This window comes from Myotis brandtii, unplaced genomic scaffold (genome assembly GCF_000412655.1).
Source record: "Myotis brandtii unplaced genomic scaffold, ASM41265v1 scaffold131, whole genome shotgun sequence".
In the NCBI taxonomy this organism is placed as follows: domain Eukaryota; kingdom Metazoa; phylum Chordata; class Mammalia; order Chiroptera; family Vespertilionidae; genus Myotis; species Myotis brandtii.
In genome coordinates, this window is record NW_005354632.1 from 3,864,956 (window position 1) to 3,882,586 (window position 17,631).

General features: G+C 42.6%; 2 protein-coding genes and 1 long non-coding RNA gene across 9 annotated transcripts in view; 2 read left to right on the plus strand and 1 right to left on the minus strand.

Annotated features, from left to right (window-relative positions):
• Positions 1-1,661, plus strand: part of DENND2D (DENN/MADD domain containing 2D) — a 17,416-nt gene extending 15,755 nt beyond the window's left edge. For all 4 annotated transcript variants that reach the window (XM_005860021.2, XM_005860023.2, XM_005860020.2 and 1 more), the window contains exons 11-12: positions 88-327; positions 1,164-1,661. In XM_005860021.2, the coding sequence (XP_005860083.1) occupies positions 88-327; positions 1,164-1,240 (317 nt within the window). In that variant the 3' untranslated portion in view covers positions 1,241-1,661. The remainder of the gene's footprint in view (positions 1-87; positions 328-1,163) is intronic.
• Positions 1,662-2,758: 1,097 nt separating this feature from the next.
• CEPT1 (choline/ethanolamine phosphotransferase 1) overlaps positions 2,759-17,631 on the minus strand; it is a 32,766-nt gene continuing 17,893 nt past the window's right edge. For 2 of the 4 annotated variants that reach the window (XM_014534606.1, XM_005860026.2), the window contains 6 exons: positions 11,587-11,671; positions 5,666-5,797; positions 4,860-5,018; positions 4,110-4,235; positions 3,445-3,534; positions 2,759-3,001 (listed from right to left, as the gene is read on the minus strand). In XM_014534606.1, coding sequence (XP_014390092.1) covers positions 2,948-3,001; positions 3,445-3,534; positions 4,110-4,235; positions 4,860-5,018; positions 5,666-5,797; positions 11,587-11,671 — 646 coding nt within the window. In that variant the 3' untranslated portion in view covers positions 2,759-2,947. Of the gene's footprint in view, positions 3,535-4,109; positions 4,236-4,859; positions 5,019-5,665; positions 5,798-11,586; positions 11,672-16,582; positions 16,668-17,631 lie in introns of all 4 variants that reach the window. The other 2 variants (XM_005860025.2, XM_005860027.2) reach the window with 2 other exon arrangements.
• Positions 5,804-6,856, plus strand: LOC106725034. The gene is made up of 2 exons (XR_001360891.1): positions 5,804-6,593; positions 6,823-6,856. It is a non-coding gene; the product is annotated as an uncharacterized LOC106725034 (long non-coding RNA).

The following is a 17,631-nucleotide window of genomic DNA, read 5'->3' on the forward strand; positions in this document are numbered from 1 at the left end:
AGCCTGCAGTGACAGCCCCTCAAAGGTAAAGGTGGGCCGTTTCATCCTTTGGCTCCTCCCTGAGCGGCGTCTCCGTGTCCCCCGCAGCTCCAGAACAAATCAACGAGCATGTGTCAGGCCCGTTCGTGCAGTTCTTTGTCAAGACCGTCGGCCACTACGCTTCCTACATCAGGTGGGAGGCCAACGGGCAAGGCCGCTTCCAAGAACGGGCCTTCTACAAGGCTCTGCCCTCCAAGGCCAACCGCCGATTCGTGAAGAAGTTTGTGAAGACACAGCTCTTCTCGCTTTTCATCCAGGAAGCTGAGAAGAGCAAGAACCCTCCAGCAGGTAGGCAGCCAGCGAGAGCCTCTACCCCAGCCGTGGGCAAACTACGGCCCGCGGGCCGGATCCTGCCCGTTTGAAATGAATAAAACTAAAAAAAAAAAAAGACCGTACCCTTTTATGTAATGATGTTTACTTTGAATTTATATTAGTTCACACAAACACTCCATCCATGCTTTTGTTCCGGCCCTCCGGTCCAGTTTAAGAACCCATTGTGGCCCTCGAGTCAAAAAGTTTGCCCACTCCTGCTCTACCCTCTAGGCCTGTGGGGTCACTCGGCCCTGGCCCTGGGTTGAGGGGAGGAAAAGGCACTTCCTTTCAGAGGCCCCAGGACAGCTGGGATCTTATCAGCCGGTTGGAAAGAAAGAACTCAAAGCCTCAGGAAATGCCCCCGGGCTGACACTTTGCAGAAGTCGCTCTATTATTCCTTGTAGCCCCTTTGGGGGCTAATGGAATACTGGGTCTCCAGAGGCCTGTGAGGGTGTGGGAATTCCCCAACGAGAATGTGGGTTTAGTGGGGGTATGGGGAGCAGACAGGGGGTTTTTTTTCCTTTAAAATTTTTTTTAAAAATTGATTTCAGAGAGGAAGGGAGAGAGAGAAACATCAATGATGAGAATCATAGATCAGCTGCCTCCTGAACACCCCCCACTGGGGATAGAGCCCGCAACCTGGGCATGTGCCCTGACCGGCAATCAAACCATGACCTCCTGGTTCATAGGTCGATGCTCAACCACTGAGCCACGCCAGCCAGGCCAGAAAGGGTATTTCTGATCCTCATCCCTGAGCTCATCCGTCTGCCCGGCCAGATTACATCCTCTAACACCTGCTTCTGAACCCACAGGCTATTTCCAACGGAAAATACGGGAATACGAAGAACAGAAGAAACAGAAGAAATCAAAGGGAAAGTCTGTGAAATGAGAACTGTGGTGAACGGGAGTGACTAGACCTCCAGGCCAGTTTTGGACTTTGGCCCCTGCCAACATGGCAGGGTCAGCGAAGCTTTCAGCCCCGGGACCTTCTTCTCCCGAGTCCTGGGAACCCGGTCTTGCTTCGAGCTGGTGTCTCGAGTTTGGGATCCCTGGAATCTGCTTTCTCAAGGCTTCGGAAGATTTGGCCTCTGTGCTCACGGAGCAGGGCTCACCTTGTGCAGGGGGAACACAGAGCGTAACAGGAGCACAGGTGTCATGGAGACGTAGGAGTTGCTAGAACTGCCCCGTCCCAGGAACCACTATTACAAAATCCTCCAGAGAAAGCAGCTGTGGCCAAAGGCTCCGGCTTGCCACGTAAAAAGGTCTGTGGACACGGGAGGATAAGAATAAAATGAAAACTTCCTGTGGTTTCTATGTGTATCTTTGACTTCCACTCTTGGGGGAGGAGCAAAAAGACAGGAATAGATGTGAGAATAAACGGGACCGCAAGTAGGGGACCTGGTGCTGGCCCAGAACTGGGGCTGTGCTGGTGGCCGAGCTCTAGGGGTCAGCAGCTCCACTTCACCAGGAGGCGTCAGGGACACAGGCGCACTGGCCACAGCGCTGGGACGGGGCAGGCGAGCTCTCCAGGTTCCTGGGAGGAAGGGCCGTGAGCCAGAGGGAGGAATTTGTGGTCCGGGGTCACGCAGGGCGGCAATGTCAGTGAGCAGGAGCCAGAGGTGTCCATAAATAGGCCTGTCCACCCACCACCTGGTTTGGAAGCTCTGTTTTCGACATCCTACTTCCTACTTGCTATCTTGGGAAGCCCAGTTCAACCCTTCAGCTAAAGGTGGAGGGATCCCACAGTGACATTTTTTTCTCTGGAGAAAAGAGAACCGTAGAGTCCCAAGTTTAGGGGTCACCCAGTCCACTTTCCCTCCACACCTCTCCTACCTTCTGCTGAAACAGTGGAAGGGATGGGGAACATTCAGAAGCATTTTTTCAAGAATTGCATTTTTTCATTTTTATTTTATTTTGTGATTCCAGAGAGGAAGGGAGAGGGATAGAGAGAAACATCAGTGATGAGAATCATTGATCAGCTGCCTCCTGCACCCCACACTGGGGACCCAGGCATGTGCCCTGACCGGGAATCGAACTGGGACCTTCTGGTTCATAGGTCAATGCTCAACCACTGAGCCACGCCGGCTGGGCCAAGAATTGCATCTTTTTAGTGTGTGTATGTGAGTGTGGCCCTCAGGTCCCCGAATCCTATACAAAGAACACAAATGTCTTTGGAGGGTGGGACAGGGTGACGATAACAACAAAACTATCAGGAGGGGAAAAGAATACAGTTCTCCTATGTTTTAAGTTGAATAATTTATACAAAATGGAAAGGTCACAGGACAGAACAACACAGCTGACCAAATTTTCTTATTTATTAAAGAACAGAAATAAATTTTGCTTCAAGTTTGAAAAATGACATTAAAACTTACTTTATTTTTCCAGTGAATAAAATTGAGAAAAACGCTGGCTTTCAGATCATATATTTATTTAAAAAAATAAAATGAATCGACAAAGGTACATTATTCCGCATGCTGACAGGGTCCCAGCCCACGAGACACTCCATTTCTTGAGCAATAAAAAAATGACTTCCTCAGCGATGTCAAGATAGGAAACCTTCCCCTCCGAATTCCGGGTGTTGGTCACTAGCTCCCCCTCACACGCCAGTGGGGTACATCTGCTCCTGAGCTGAGCTCCTTTGCAAAGAAAGCTTGAGAAGACATGAATCAAAGATGTCACTAAACGATGATGATTTGTTAAAATTATAAAGCAACCGTCTTTTGGCCTGCAAATATTCTACCTAAGAAATCTCCACTGCAGGGGATCAGCCCCCCATGACAATTTTATTCTGAATCCAGGAGAGCTTATAAGCACATGGCATTGTTCCCCGCACGCTCGCTTGGCCAAAACCTGTACATCAACATGTACAATATACAGGACAGGACTCGAAACTCCCATTCTCACAGAGGATCGTTAAGGAGTGTTACCAGTAACAAAGGATAAAAGTTATACCACGTTGATTATTATAAATTATACTTGTTCTTGTCCTCCCCACTCTCATTAATATGTTCAGATTCTTTCCTGCAGAAAGCACGCGTTTCCTATACCACACCGACGCCATCACTAGTGATGGTTCGAGTGAGCTGTAGAGACCTTGATTCTGAAGACGTGTATGTGCAGGTGAGATGCGATCTGATTGCAGACGCTGACACAGTAGCGAATCAAATCAAAGAAAGAGAAGACCTGGAACGAAAAGAGACGACGATTAGAGTCACCTGACCTGCGTAGGGTGCCCTCAGCTTCGACAGTGCAGAGGCGTGGCTTCTGGCTTTCTCCCCTTCTCTTCAGAGTCACCCTCCATTCCATACAATTTAACATCTCAGAACTCACTGATTCTTCCTTTACAACAAGGGTCAACAAACTCTTTCTTAGAGACACAGTCATTATTGCAGGCTTTGCGGACCACACGGTCTTTGTCACGAATGCTCAACTCTGCCATCATTGCATGAATGCAGCCACAGACATGCATGGCCATGGCTGTGTTCCAATAAAACTTTATTTTCAAAACCAGGCCATTGGCACCCTGGGTGTAGTTTGCCAACTCCTGCTTTACAGAAATATGGAATTTATAAGCCCTAATGCAGGCAGAATTAAAAATAATGTAAAAAATGGTTCAAAGATGAAGCCACAAGGAACTCCCACAAAGTCCTATAAATGAGGCTTTGACATTCCAAATCATTACAATTGCAAGATGGATCTCTCAGGACTGGCCCACTGAAACAGTAAGTAGCCTCCACATCAGGAAATACAATACCTACCAGGGCAATCCAAAGCACAATATATTCATCGATAAAGCTGTTGAAATACTGATCCAGAAACAGAAGTGCTGGGCCTATGAAGGCTGTGTCGTGCAAATGCATTTCACTCTTTGTCATGTGCGCCACCTAGGAAAGAAAGAGAATCAATGGCGTGGGCATTTCCGTGTTGGAGCAATGGTGAGCTACACAGAAAACCAGCACTGTGCTCGAACAGCAAGTCTCAAGAATTCTTTAGCAACAGGCGTTGAATTTCCAAAACTAAAAACCTGACAACACGAAGTGTGTGTGAGAGCTACACACCAAAGGGCTCTCCCATCAACTAGGCCCCCAAGCACGCATCTCACCAGGAGCCTAATTTGAGTGTCTAGACCAGCCGTGGGCAAACTACGGCCCACGGGGAGTGTGTGTGAGAGCTACACCCCAAAGGGCTCTTCCCATCAACTAGGCCCCCAAGCACGCGTCTCACCAGGAGCCTAATTTGAGTGTCTAGACTGAGACTGAAGAATGCAGGTGAGCAAACTAAGCACATGAAATTGTGGAGAGAGGGGAGAACTATGGAGGTTCAAGGAGCTCCTGGTAATCTCACTGTCGCTTCACAGAAGATACCAACAGCTCCCAGACTGATGTCAGGAGATTCTGATTGGAGGAGAGCAAACTCTACAACTTCTCAGGACACTACGGAATGAAAACTACGGCCCTAAAACCAGAATCAGATGAAAATTAAAAACAAACAAAAACGTTCGTGCTTACCACAAGCTTATTGGTGATTTTAGCAGATACAAAACCAAATGTCAGTATATAAAGACAGGGATGCTTTTCAAAAAGCTGGACTGCGGATTTCTTGTAGATCATCACAGCTAATGTGATCACGGATCCAATGTGGAGAAAAGGAGAAAGGACACTTGTTCCCTGTGCAGGGCAGAGAGGAGATGGATTAGTGGGATTCGATACTGACCAACTCAAGCTTTTAAGAGCCTTGTAGAGTCTGACAGCCAACAGTTTCTACAATGGAGCATCAGAACAGCTCAGGAAAAGCAGCCACCCGGACTGGGAAGGCACAAACTGAGGAGTTCACTTTTACGAGGCCAGGCTTATTTTATAAAGCAGGCCATTCTTTAAAAAAAAACAAAACACACACACACAAAAACACAGGTGCACAAAAGTTTGTGCATATCACACAAATATAAGCATATCATTGTATGCATGTATAAATAAAGCTGAAGTTTTGGATATTACTATTTTTAAGACTAAGTGGAAACTCCTAGTTGACAAGTGATTTTATATAATTCAATACAATTTTTATTGATTTCAGAGAGGAATGGAGAGAGCTTGAAACATCAATGATGAGAGAGAATCATTGATCCGCTGCCTCCTGCATGCCCCCTGCTGGGGATCAAGCCCGCAATCCAGGCATGTGCCCTGACCAGAATTGAACTGTGACCTCCTGGTTCATAGGTCAATGCTCAACCACTGAGCCATGCTGGCCGGGCGATGTAATATAATTCAAATGAAAAATGAAGTGACCCCCACACTGTCCTAGCATAAGCGATACTCACTGCGATCGTTGATCCGTTTTTCCCAACACCACCTGTGAAGATTACACGGAAATAATTCGTACAGGAAAATATGGTCCCTGCGACAGTACAAAGTGCAGGAAAAATTTTCACTTGAATATTCAGCACTGGAATCTTTAATAGGTAGAGAGAAAGAGCAATTAAAATATATACAAACTGAAATAGGAAAACAGAACAGTCACATACTCAATTCATATTCTGATATGTTCTTCTCCATGCCCCCCAGTCTAGTAAATACTTAAACTAATGGAAGTTCCTCTCTCTTTTCCTTTATGAGCAACATAACAAGTCTGAAGAGACGAGGCTACACAGAAATTAATCTCACTGCTGACAGCAATCTTTAAAAAGAAAATAACTGATCCAACTTTATTAATTTGAGTCATAAGCTAAGTGAGGCTCATTTAACACATCCCAGGCGTCTGGCAATAGTGAACTGGGCTGTCTTCTGGTGTTTTTTATCAAAGAAGAGTTCTCTGTCTTTTTCTTTGTGCATTTTTTTAACTCTGCCTCTATATCCGTAATTTGTTACTCATTGTTACGATGAAGCGTGGATGATGAAAGACTAAAAATATTCGCAACTGGATTGAAAACAAAAATTTGTAAACTGGAGAATGGAAGACAGAAGTTCTACTCAGAAGAGCTCCCAAGGCCAAATTGTTAGGATACAAGCAGCTAGGAAGCAGAGGGCAAGGAAGAAGGCGTTCACGTGTGGGGGACAAACATGGCAAGCACATCCAAGTAGGAAAGGGACTGATTTAAAACAAGGGGGGCTGAGTGGATTGAGATCATGTATTTAATCTTGCGAATACAAATCCGTCATTTAAAATGAAATATATTTGCATTACTATTTAAAATCATTTAAGAGTCTCTCCCTTCCTATACCTCCCCTTTAGCTTTTCTAAAGTCTCAAGTTTTGCCCTAACCGGTTTGGCTCAGTGGATAGAGCATTGGCCTGCGGACTGAAGGGTCCGAGGTTCGATTCTGGTCAAGGGCATGTACCTTGGCTGTGGGCACATCCCCAGTGGGGGATGTGCAGGAGGCAGCTGATTGATGTTCTTCTCATCGATGTTTCTAACTATCCCTCTCCCTTTCCCTTCCTCTCTATAAAAAATCAATAAAATATATATATTTTAAAAAAGTCTCAAGTTTTGTCCAATATAGATGGAAAGAAAGCAACAATAAAATGATGAGTCTAAAAATAGAAACAAATGACTATAGGAATAAGATTCCCAAAGCCCAGGCTTAGCAGGCAATGAGTTTTTACAATGAAAACAATTTAATGAGGGCTGCTGACGCTTTTTAGGCTGCCATCTGCCTACACTTTTAAAACCAAATAGGAAATCTGAGATTTTCTATTTGTTCATATGTATAAAACTGCAGTAAAATGAGTAGATATAATTCTTAATGTTTAGCTCCTCAATTTCTTCAAAATTCTTAAGACCTCTGTTTGTTTACACAACTCTATGACCTCTTGCAAAACTGCAACTCTAAAAAAAAATAAAAGTTGGAATCAACTGTTTGAACTTCAAGTTGTACTGTGGTGGTGTTTACGCTTCTAACATGAAATAGGTCAACTTAAAAATCAAGCCCAGACCTCCCTGGACCATCCTCAATGCTGTCCTCCTTCCCTAATTGATCTCCAAACTCTACAGACCAATCCAAAACTTGTTTTCCATAAAAGAGAAAACCAACACCATGGCTGCTTGAATTCCAAGAGATTTTTCTGCTCTAGTTCAGAAAACTAGAACTATTGCAGTGCGAACCTGAGGCACCTGGCGGAAACTCCAAATGCGGGCTGGCTCCCTTTCTGCTCCCGTGACAAAGGACCTGTCTGGCAAGAGGGAAACCTTACACTCTCCCACATTTCCAAAGCAGCAAGGCATTAAGGGGCCTGCCTGAATGTGGGCCAGCGGACGGAATGAGCGCCAAGGCTGGCCCTGCAGAGAGCTGTGCACAGCTGGGCTGGACAGCGTCACAGCTGTATTTAAAATCTGGAAAATGCTTTAGGATCATGGAAATGGTTGCCTTTTGAAAGAAGAGAGAAGCAGCAGAAACATTAGCAAAGCCAGGCAAATTAGTAAGTGGCTTGGACCCAAAGTGAGCAAGAACAGACTCAGAAGCAAGTACCAGAAACATGCTGAGGACGCTGCTCACCCGTCATGTGATGGCCACACGCACCAACCCTGAGCTCCTGGGTGTGAGGCTGTGTTTGAGTTGATTTTTACCTTCTCTCTAGAGCCCCACATATTGCAGGGGCTCCGTACACACCTGCTGGATGAAGCGCTCCCTTTCTCTTACTCTCCATGTGGAATTAGTTTTGCGAGCGTATTAGACACACGGGGCCCCCACTGAGAGGGAACAGGGAAGGGAGCTACCAGGAAATCGGAGGCCAAGTGAAGGGAACGCTGGGGCCAGCGGGATCCCGAGCCTCTCCGGGTGATGAGCCCTTCAAAATCGGCACCAACTGCTCCGCTTACAAAAAGCACCAGAAGTATTGCCACTGGCACCTCACACCCAAGATTAAGGAGGGTGGGCACATTGTCTTTCCCAGTCTCTCTCTGTCCTCCTGGGACGCATCCAAGGTGGCCACAGTGCATCCACTCTGCAGGAGCAGCCAGAAAGCTGCGTGAAGACACCTTTACCTCAGGCCTCCAGGGCTTCGGAGCCTCCGAGGCTGGCCAGGACAAGAAAAGCTCTCCTGGGGCCTGGGGCCTGCCCCACAGCCAGGGAAAAACCCTCTGGATTCCCTGGCTGCATCCAAAGTAATACCAATCTAATGGAATTTATGTTTGAAAAGGGTGGAAGTGGAAAAAAGATCTTAAACCCTCAATTTGCCAGATTGACAATGGACCCATGTTTTGGTTCAATGGTTTGGGTTAATGTAGAATATCGGTTACTAACTGTTACACTAGTTTTCTTATGAGCATAATAAAGTGTTCTTATAGGTTCTATAAATTTCAGCAAAAATAGAAAGTACTATTTTGAGTATAGATACTTTCTTCCAAAGAATGTGGGCTATGACTATTTGTAAATACTTTACCTAATGAATAAGGTGTCTCATGGCTTAATACACACATACATTTAATCAACTAGTACATTTACGAGAATCAAATGTCAGTGAGAGTAACCATGTGGGGATTATTTGTGGGTCCCCTTCAAAGTTGTATGTCCCTCCCCCCCTATTTCAAAAGAGTGATACGATAACAGATAGTTCCCAGGCGTTCCAAATGGATATATTCCTTTGGGAAGCAATACACACACACAAATGTGTTATTTTATTTCTTGCAACATGTAAACCACGCCCTAGTGGACTTTTGTGCATAAAAGTATTTTTTCCTTAAAAAAAAGAAAAAGAAAAAGAAAGAAAACAAAAACAAGACAAAAAATACCCAACCAAACAAAACAAAATGGTAAAAACTGGTCTCTTTGAAGAGAAAGAAGAGCAGCAAGAATGTGTGCTCCATACGCAGCGGACTCGAACCACTTACCTGTGCACGGCGCTGATCTCCTGCAATCAGCGTTATGAAGACCTCTGCACTGTTTTTGTTTGTTTGCCATAAATTTGCTTTCTGAATATTAGTAAAAGCTTTTGAATGAGGACTTAGAAAGCATTTTCCATTTTATGACATCAACCTCAGAAGAGATGAAAATTTCACATCTAGGCCCTAAACAAACCCTCTCTCCATTTTGGCACACAGGTAAGTGGGAACACTACACATAGTACTCTTTCCTGAACGAACATGTTCAGCCATAAATGCTTAGGGCCAAGTAAGAAGAAAACGGTGAAGTGCAGTGGCCTGCGGTCAGCTGTGGGACTCTCCTGGGGACCGTCGCTCAAACACAGACGTTTTCTCTACGCCCCCAAACAGCACCAGGAGGTGAAGTCTTCCCTTTTCATCCACTGATGGTGACAGGAGGACCAGTGATGCGAGTAAGACAGGGCGGGGGGTTTCCCTCTGCTACTAACCTCCCTAAGCCTGAAATTGGACTGGGGGGTCTGCGAACTCCAGGTTAGCCTGGAGCCCGAGGGTTCCTTGTAAAACACTTAATAAAAAAGGATGATTATACTTTCTTAATTATCAATAAAGATAGGACAAAATATTTTATCCTTTTAAAAAATTACATCTCTGATGTGTGTATAAATCCTAATTTTAAAAAGGCAACAAGTATACCTGCAGCGAATTTACTGCCAGGCAAAAGCCAAAGAATAAGGGGATGTGTGTAGCCTAAGTGGATATGTAACTTCACGTACAACAGTGCTACATACTGATGAGGATAACTAGATGGACAGGTCTACATACCTGATGCTGGCCTATTTCTGGATGATCAAGCCAGAATCCCATTTCCTTTTTGTCATCAATATGCTAAAACTATGGTTATTTATCTATGTTTAAGATATTCAAAATAATTTTTTGGGGGGGAGGGCGGAGATTTTGGAATAAAACACAAAGCCATATAACAATTTTAAGTGGGGGTAAGCTTTAGGCTTAGGCTTTAGGCTTATGATCTAGTTTTAGGAAAAGAAAAATCCTTCTTCTATGGCTGATTTATTTTTTAAATGCAGTTATATAAAAAAATAACTACTAACCTAGTGGAGAGCAAAAGTAATAAAATTCTCTAGTGAGATCTATAGATGTCAGATTTCACTGAAGACCGTATTGGCTTTGAGACTGCGTGTAGGAAAGATGTGAACCTGAATGATATTATGTACATATTATGTACATGACTAAATAGTTTCCAACTTTTTCTTGTTGACTATAGATTATTTTTATCCCTTCATTCCCGCCCCCCCCCCCCAAATAAAGGGCATTAAATAATTTCTGGCAATAAATACTTAGGGAAGTGTGTTAATTTCACTTCCTCAAGTATCTAATTTACCATCATAAAGTGACTTAGGTGAGGGAAAACTCTTGCTCGGTAAACTTCCCTTATACCTTAAAATTAATCTGGTTTTTAAGAACTATGTTTGCATAGAAGCAGTAAATCTTTTTGGTAAGGTAATACCTACTAAGTGACAAATACTGTACTCTGCACGGGTGGTGGGAGCGGTCCGTGGTTAACCGGGCCAGGGAGGACAAACTACTTTGGCTCAGATCTGGAGGGTACATCAGCAACATTTGAGGCTTATTGTGTGATGGGGGCACCGTTCTAAGTGCTTTACACATATTTACTCATTTAATCCACAAAAATCACCCGATGGGGTCGGGACTGCTGTCCTCATTGTACAGGGGAGGAAGTAAGCAGCGGAGAGCTGACAGGTGACGTTCCCACAGGAGATGGGAGCTGGGGCCGACTCAGGCAGGCGGGCCCCTGAGCCTGTGTCTGAGCCTCCACGGCACACATATCACAGTCCCTCTGCCAGAGGTTTCTGGAAGAGAATTTGGGACTGGAGGGGAGCCTAGAGTTTAGGTCAGGTTGAAAACCTAGGGCATGGCTTGTTAAAAAAAACCACACACCAAAAACCCACTATGGCACTGGCTTCAATAGCATCGGTTCTGTTTGGGGGCCAGAGTTAACTTCCTACCCCAAATCTGCCATTCAGCTTTAAGCATATGACCAAAAAACTGAGTGCAGAAATGGAATAAAAGGGCCGATTTAACCACGTCATTGTTATCTCACGCTCCCTGCTGTTTCCTCGGCTGTACTAGTAAAATGGAGTGACAAGTCATAATTGGAAAGCGCCTTGAGAACCAGCCCCGGGGGCACCTAAGGCACCACGTAGAAGGCTAGTGAGATCCACCAGGCCCTAGAGAGAAGTTGGTGTCCGACTGCTGTGAGCCTTTCGTTTTCAGAAAAAAACAAAATAATTTTACATTTCACCCTGTAACCGTGTTATCCTCCATTAGAAACACAAGCAAAAGACAACATGCATGACATGGGATACACAATGTGAACGAAATTACCATAGATTGCCAAAAAGGTGGTCCTCCAATCACTGCCAGCAAATGCATGATTATTATGAAGATTTGCACTTCAGTCACATCAATTCTGATTAGGTACAAAAAGCCAAAAAAGCAGAATTACTCAAAACAATTTCAAGTTCATTAGTTGCAAGCTTAGCAGCGTTCCTCTATCATGCACAATCGACAAAAATCTCAAATATCGAGGAAAGGGGAAGAGGAGGTGTCACAAATTTGTTATGAGCAAAATCAAATAAAATCCAGAGCCTTTTCATTTAATTTGATGAATTTCACAGAGCAATAAAAACCCCTCCTTTCCAAAGGAAGTTTCTGACTGAGGTTGGGCTGAAAACTAGAGCTTAACCTTTCCAACCAAAAAGAAAAAACGAAGTGTGTGTATTAAATTTTGAGTGTCAAGCAGAGGATTGCGTTGGACTGCTGTATAACACGAGATCTTGAAATACTGCTTTGTAGTATCCAGCGGAATGGAGAGCTTTCACTAGTCGCATAAACCACGGAGACCTTGTACAACGGACTGCCGTTTAGACATCCTCATGTCATGCCTTCCATGGTATGGGGGTGAAAAAAAGTTCCACCCAGTTGTCAAATTCTCATGTTTATTAGGTCAACTACCCAAAGGTTTCTGGAAAGAAGACATTGAAAGCAGCCAAGAGTTAGCTTCGAGGTAGCTGGAAATGATCGTACAGTCAAAAAGAGGCAAACGTGGTGCAAAAACAGGGCAGCAGAAATGAGAAGGCCGAGAGTCTGGAAAAAAGAATACGGGCAAAAAGATTGAGGAGCAAAGCCTACACTGGGGTTCCCTTCCTGCCGGCACTTCGTCAAACCTGGAGGCTCTCGTCCTCAGAGGCCTGGATCCAAAGGCCTTTGAATGTTGAGAACTTACCCTACAGATATGCCTGCACACCATGTTCGCACAAGGTGTTTCCTTACCGTGTTATTTATAATAGCAAATTAGAAACGAGGGTGTGGTCCCAGAAATTAGGTGCCTCGGTGGCATATTTGGTAGCTTTTTAAAAAAGAGTGGGGCAGCTCCCTACATAGTGATATAGACACATACTAATGACATAATAGGTAAAAAACAACAACTATGTTCTAGATTGTGTATATGTTCCTTTTTCTATATAAAAATATTCTATTTTTTATTTTTGCCATTAATTCTATAACAAGTTGCTGGAAGGATAAATCACAAACTGAGAACAGTAGTTACCTAGTGGAGGGCAGCATGGGAACCAGCCTGCTGGGAGAGGAAGCGGGAGGAGACCACTAACTACGTATCTTTTTTATGTTAGTTTTTAAACAAAGTGAGTAATTTATCTGTTATGAAAGTAAGCTTTTTTTTTTAAGTCTAAGAAAAATAGGTATCGACAGCAGCCAGGGGGTTCAACTCCCAGAGCAGAGCCGAGCACTCATTTCTAAAGCTGACACTGAGAACAAACAGTTTAAGGGTCGGAAGCTCTCACACCCACAGCAAGTAACTCGGCTGAAACCGGTCTCTCACCGCTAAAAAAACCTGATCTTTGTGTGCTCAAGAATGGTTTTTAAACAAGCTGATTAAGCTGCAAACATACAGTGATGCAGTTATCTCGATATACACATTTTTTATGGGGGGGAATGGACTGGGTTAGGCTAAAAAGAATCTGTAGAGCTGACCTGGTGAGTGGTGTTGCCAATAAGGAAAATTACACTCAGTAGCAGACTCAGGAGGCTAAGCAGGTGTCAGAGATGATCGGCTCTGTCTCGGGTGGAGGGCAGACATCTTACAACATTTTGCTGGATATATGAAGTAGCCTTGTGGGAGGGGAAGGGCCAGAAGTATAGAATTACAAAATAAAAATGGAGGGAACCTCATGCAATTATTTGTACCTCGGATAAATGTAAAAGAGAATAGAAAACATGAGAGATCTTTACAAAGCCCCAAACTGGGATACCTACCACATGCACTTGGTTCGAATTCCAAGACAACTCAGTATTAAGTGAGGGTGTGAAGGGGTTTAACTGGCATTCGGGGAGAGTTGATAAGCATGGTAATCACCAATCACCTTTGCCCAGAATGTTTTACGTATTGTGTGCATTTCAAAGATAGACTTGCAAATTTGCAAACATAATTTTTTTTTGTTAAACTATACACAGCAAATATAATTGTGTTGTAATCTGGGTTGGCTACCAGCTTGGTTAACACATGCACTAGGGCTAAATTCACCAAGTCAAAGAAACCCAGATTTGTACAATTTGACTTGTGAGCTATTATTTCAAAAGAAGCATTTTATTCAGAAGTCATTGAAGATGCCTGGAATCCTATTCAAAGATTAGATTGCTATTAACTGCAGATTTGCAATTATTCATAAATGGACCTGAGGTGCTAGGGAACATGCATCACCAGAATAAGGCATTCCTTATGTATGTTACCAGAAATACCAGGGGTGGGGTGAAGACTGGCAGCCTAGAGTAAAGATTAGCTCGAAATGCAATACACTGCCTTCTGATATTTAACTTCCTGCCCTTGATAAGGGGCAAACTGGGCATGGCAAGCTTAGGCTAATGCTAAATAATTATTACCAGTACAGCTGAGTGATAACCATGAGTATTTTAAATTCAAGTGTTATCTACAGAGGAAGTCGAAATGTCTATTTCTAAGGTAAGCTGAGTTATTTAAAACAGTATTGTCTACCATGTGAATGATTACCTGGATCTTTAGATTATCTTTGAAGACTTAAAACAAAAACAAAAAATAACCTGTCTAGTGACTTTGAGTAAGAAGAGAATAGCCAAGGGCTAGCGTAGAGCAGGTCCTCCAAGAGGGATCCAAGTTTGCTAAGGGGCAGCCTGTCCTTCTCATCTTGGAAAACAGTCCTCTCACCTCACTGAGTGATCATCTTGGAGTTAAATAAAGGGTTCCCAGGCGTATTCTCCCACTCACACTAGCACAACCAATTCCGGAAGAAACCTGGAGACCATCGGGAGTTACTAACACAGGTCTGAAATTAGTAATAATGGTAATGACCACTTATTATATGCCAGTCACTATAGTTAACACACTATATTTTTTTTACTCTTAATCTTCAAAATCACGCTGGGAGGCAGGACCTAGTACCACCATCCTACAGGTGAGACATTTAGTGAGATAGGCAAAATGACTTCCACGGGCCCATGGCAGAGATAGTAAGTGTTGTTCCTACACAATGCTGACCAAACTCTCCTAAAGTTTAGACTATGAGTCAACAGGGACAAACGTCTGTCACAGGTGTTTAACTTGCTATCACTGAGATGTTTATACGTTTCAGGATGATGCTTCTCGTCTTCTCACACAATTTTCTCTAAAATGGCACAGCCTAATAGGCAATAGCTGACATAGGAAGTTTCGATGCTAATAAATGAAATTAATTTGGAAACAAATTAGAAATAACCACTTGTTGTGAAGCTTATTTTTCCCCTGAACTCTGTAAAAAAAAAAAAAAGTACATCTGACAATTTCATTTAAATGAGCAAATCAGTTAAAGTGACAAATACTAAAAGCAAAAGAAGACATCTGCAGGTTCGCAGCAACTGGTGAAAGGGAAGACAGTGTATGTGGAGGAAAAGCATCTTTCATGTTAAAATGAAAATGCATTAGTTTCCACAAACATTTTAATAGGAGGGACCTCTAAATATAGGGCACTTAGTTATCACAGATAAACACAGTGAAAGTAAACAATATAGTCGATATCTTGACTATTAATTTCATTAGGAATAGTGGTGACAGTGACCTTTGGTGAATGTAATTAACAGATGAGCTATGGAAAATTATAAATCTAGACAAGTGCAGTGAGCATAAAGCCTCAGATCTTTGGAGAGAGTACCAAAGACAGGTGAACAGGAAAGGAGTGCTATAGGGTGACACCCTGAACGAGGCACATGATTCTACCCCAGGAGGGACTTCCACAAATAATTATGAAAATATATTGTGACGTCAATTGGAAATGGCTTTAGTTTTGTTCTTAAAACATGCCTAGAGTACTTGGTATTCTCCACATGCTAAATTTTTTTGATGAAAAAAAAAAAAAGTTGTAGAATATCCCTCACTATTGACTTGTCCCCAAAGTCATCGTTACTGCCACTGAATAGATTTACAAAATAACTAGATTTACAAAATAAACAGAATCAAAGCTTTATTTTTTCTTGTAAATAAACTCTTTCATTCTAAAGTGTGAAGGATTCTGGCCTATTCTAGTGGGAAACCATTTCCTAATAAATCTTGAAATTTTAAAAGTCCTAAGGTCAAAATCAGACTTCTAATATATGAAGAAAAAGATATATTTCTTACTCTTAGCATTAACTACAGAAATATGTATTTAATATTAAAAAGCACAACCTGAAAAGGAAAGTAGTCAAAGGATGACTATAGTAACAGGAAAGCTAAAGATACTTAGTTTTAAAAGCACAAGAGAGGAAAATATTAAACATAATAGAAGCGAGAACAGCTTGTAGCATTAATTTTTTAAAAACAAAATCACTGCACACAGAAGCAGAAGCACTAGTACTACATAGCTTAAATGATTCGCTAAGTGAAAAGAGTAAATGGAATCTTTTCTACATCACTATAAAAAGCTCTCTCGACTTAAGTATCTAACAAAAACTCTGCTTGCTTTATTGTTTTCAAAATATAAATACCCAAAGAATTCTATTTCATGGTGGAAAGGTATTTGTTTTTAAAAATATTACATAGAGCAAAAATAATATTGGTTACAGTAGATAAATGGGAGAATTGTTTTTAGCATCAGATCATCAAAATATTATTTTAAAAAAATTCTGTTTAATAGGGTGGATTTTTATTGCCCTATTATATATTAAAATTATTCGTTTTCTAATAACCTGTTTGCCTGTGAAATACCACCAGACTTTTGATTTTTTGTTTTTTAATTACTCTGTGCATGACAAAGGTGCTGTCTTCATTGAGTTCACGCCATTGTTCATTGGACAGCATGAATATTCTAGCAGTTACCGTGGAGTTCCAGAACCAAGGTCCCAGGGTTCCTGTGAGAAGCTGGCATATTATAATTATGATCTGGGACTCTGTAACATCGAATCTATGCATAAGGAAACAAACATTTCAAAATAGCTTTACTCAGAGCTTCTGCTAAAGAGCCCTACTAAAATAAGTTAAAAAGCGAGATTTAAAATGTAGCATTCTCCTTATAAAGACATCTAAAGTTTCAACAATACGATGTATACAATACTATCGTCCTCCCATGCATACATGGACATTTCTTACCCAAATCCAAATAGTAGCAAAGCGTAAAAATTAAAACCGTAACACTGAATAAATGACTTGTAAATCGGCAGCTGGAAACACTAGAACTAAAAACACAAGTCAGCTCTCAATGACCTAGGAATGGTGACTACCGCTTGTTAAATAATCACACCGTCTGGGAGGTAGGTACCGTGAGCGCCAGGACCTATCTGGACAGGCCTGTGGTAAATGCTTCCCAGCAGCCCCAATGTACAGACATCTGTGTGTTTGGGAAACCACGGATATCTCACATCCCTTCACCACCCCACACTCACCTCGCCCCTACCTCTGCTCTCAGTAACATCAACACGTGAAGGGGCAAGGGCGAGTGGGTAAGGGTGACCTTTAGGAATTGGTTAGAGCAAAAATCAAAGTGGCCTTTTCATTGTTCTGCTTCCTGATCATCTCTAGTCCAGAATCTTATCCTCTCCTCTTTCTCTTCCCTAAATTCCAGCTGTCACTCTCTATTACACTGGAAACGTTTATTAGTGGTCAAAGTAAATAAAACATCCAATTCAATCGCTAAAAAAATTTTGGTGACAAGATAAAAGCTAGTTTGGGGGTGGGGGTGGCCGGGGAGAGGTCAATGGGGGTAAAAGGAGACTCATGTAATACTTTAAACAATAAAGAATTTAAATTAAAAAAAGAAAAAAGCTAGTGGTTTAGAACAGGCTCCAAATAAAATGGGCACAATCAAACCTACGAACCAAGGAGTGCTAATGGTCAAGGCCCACAATTTCACCTGCTGATCCGGAGTCCAA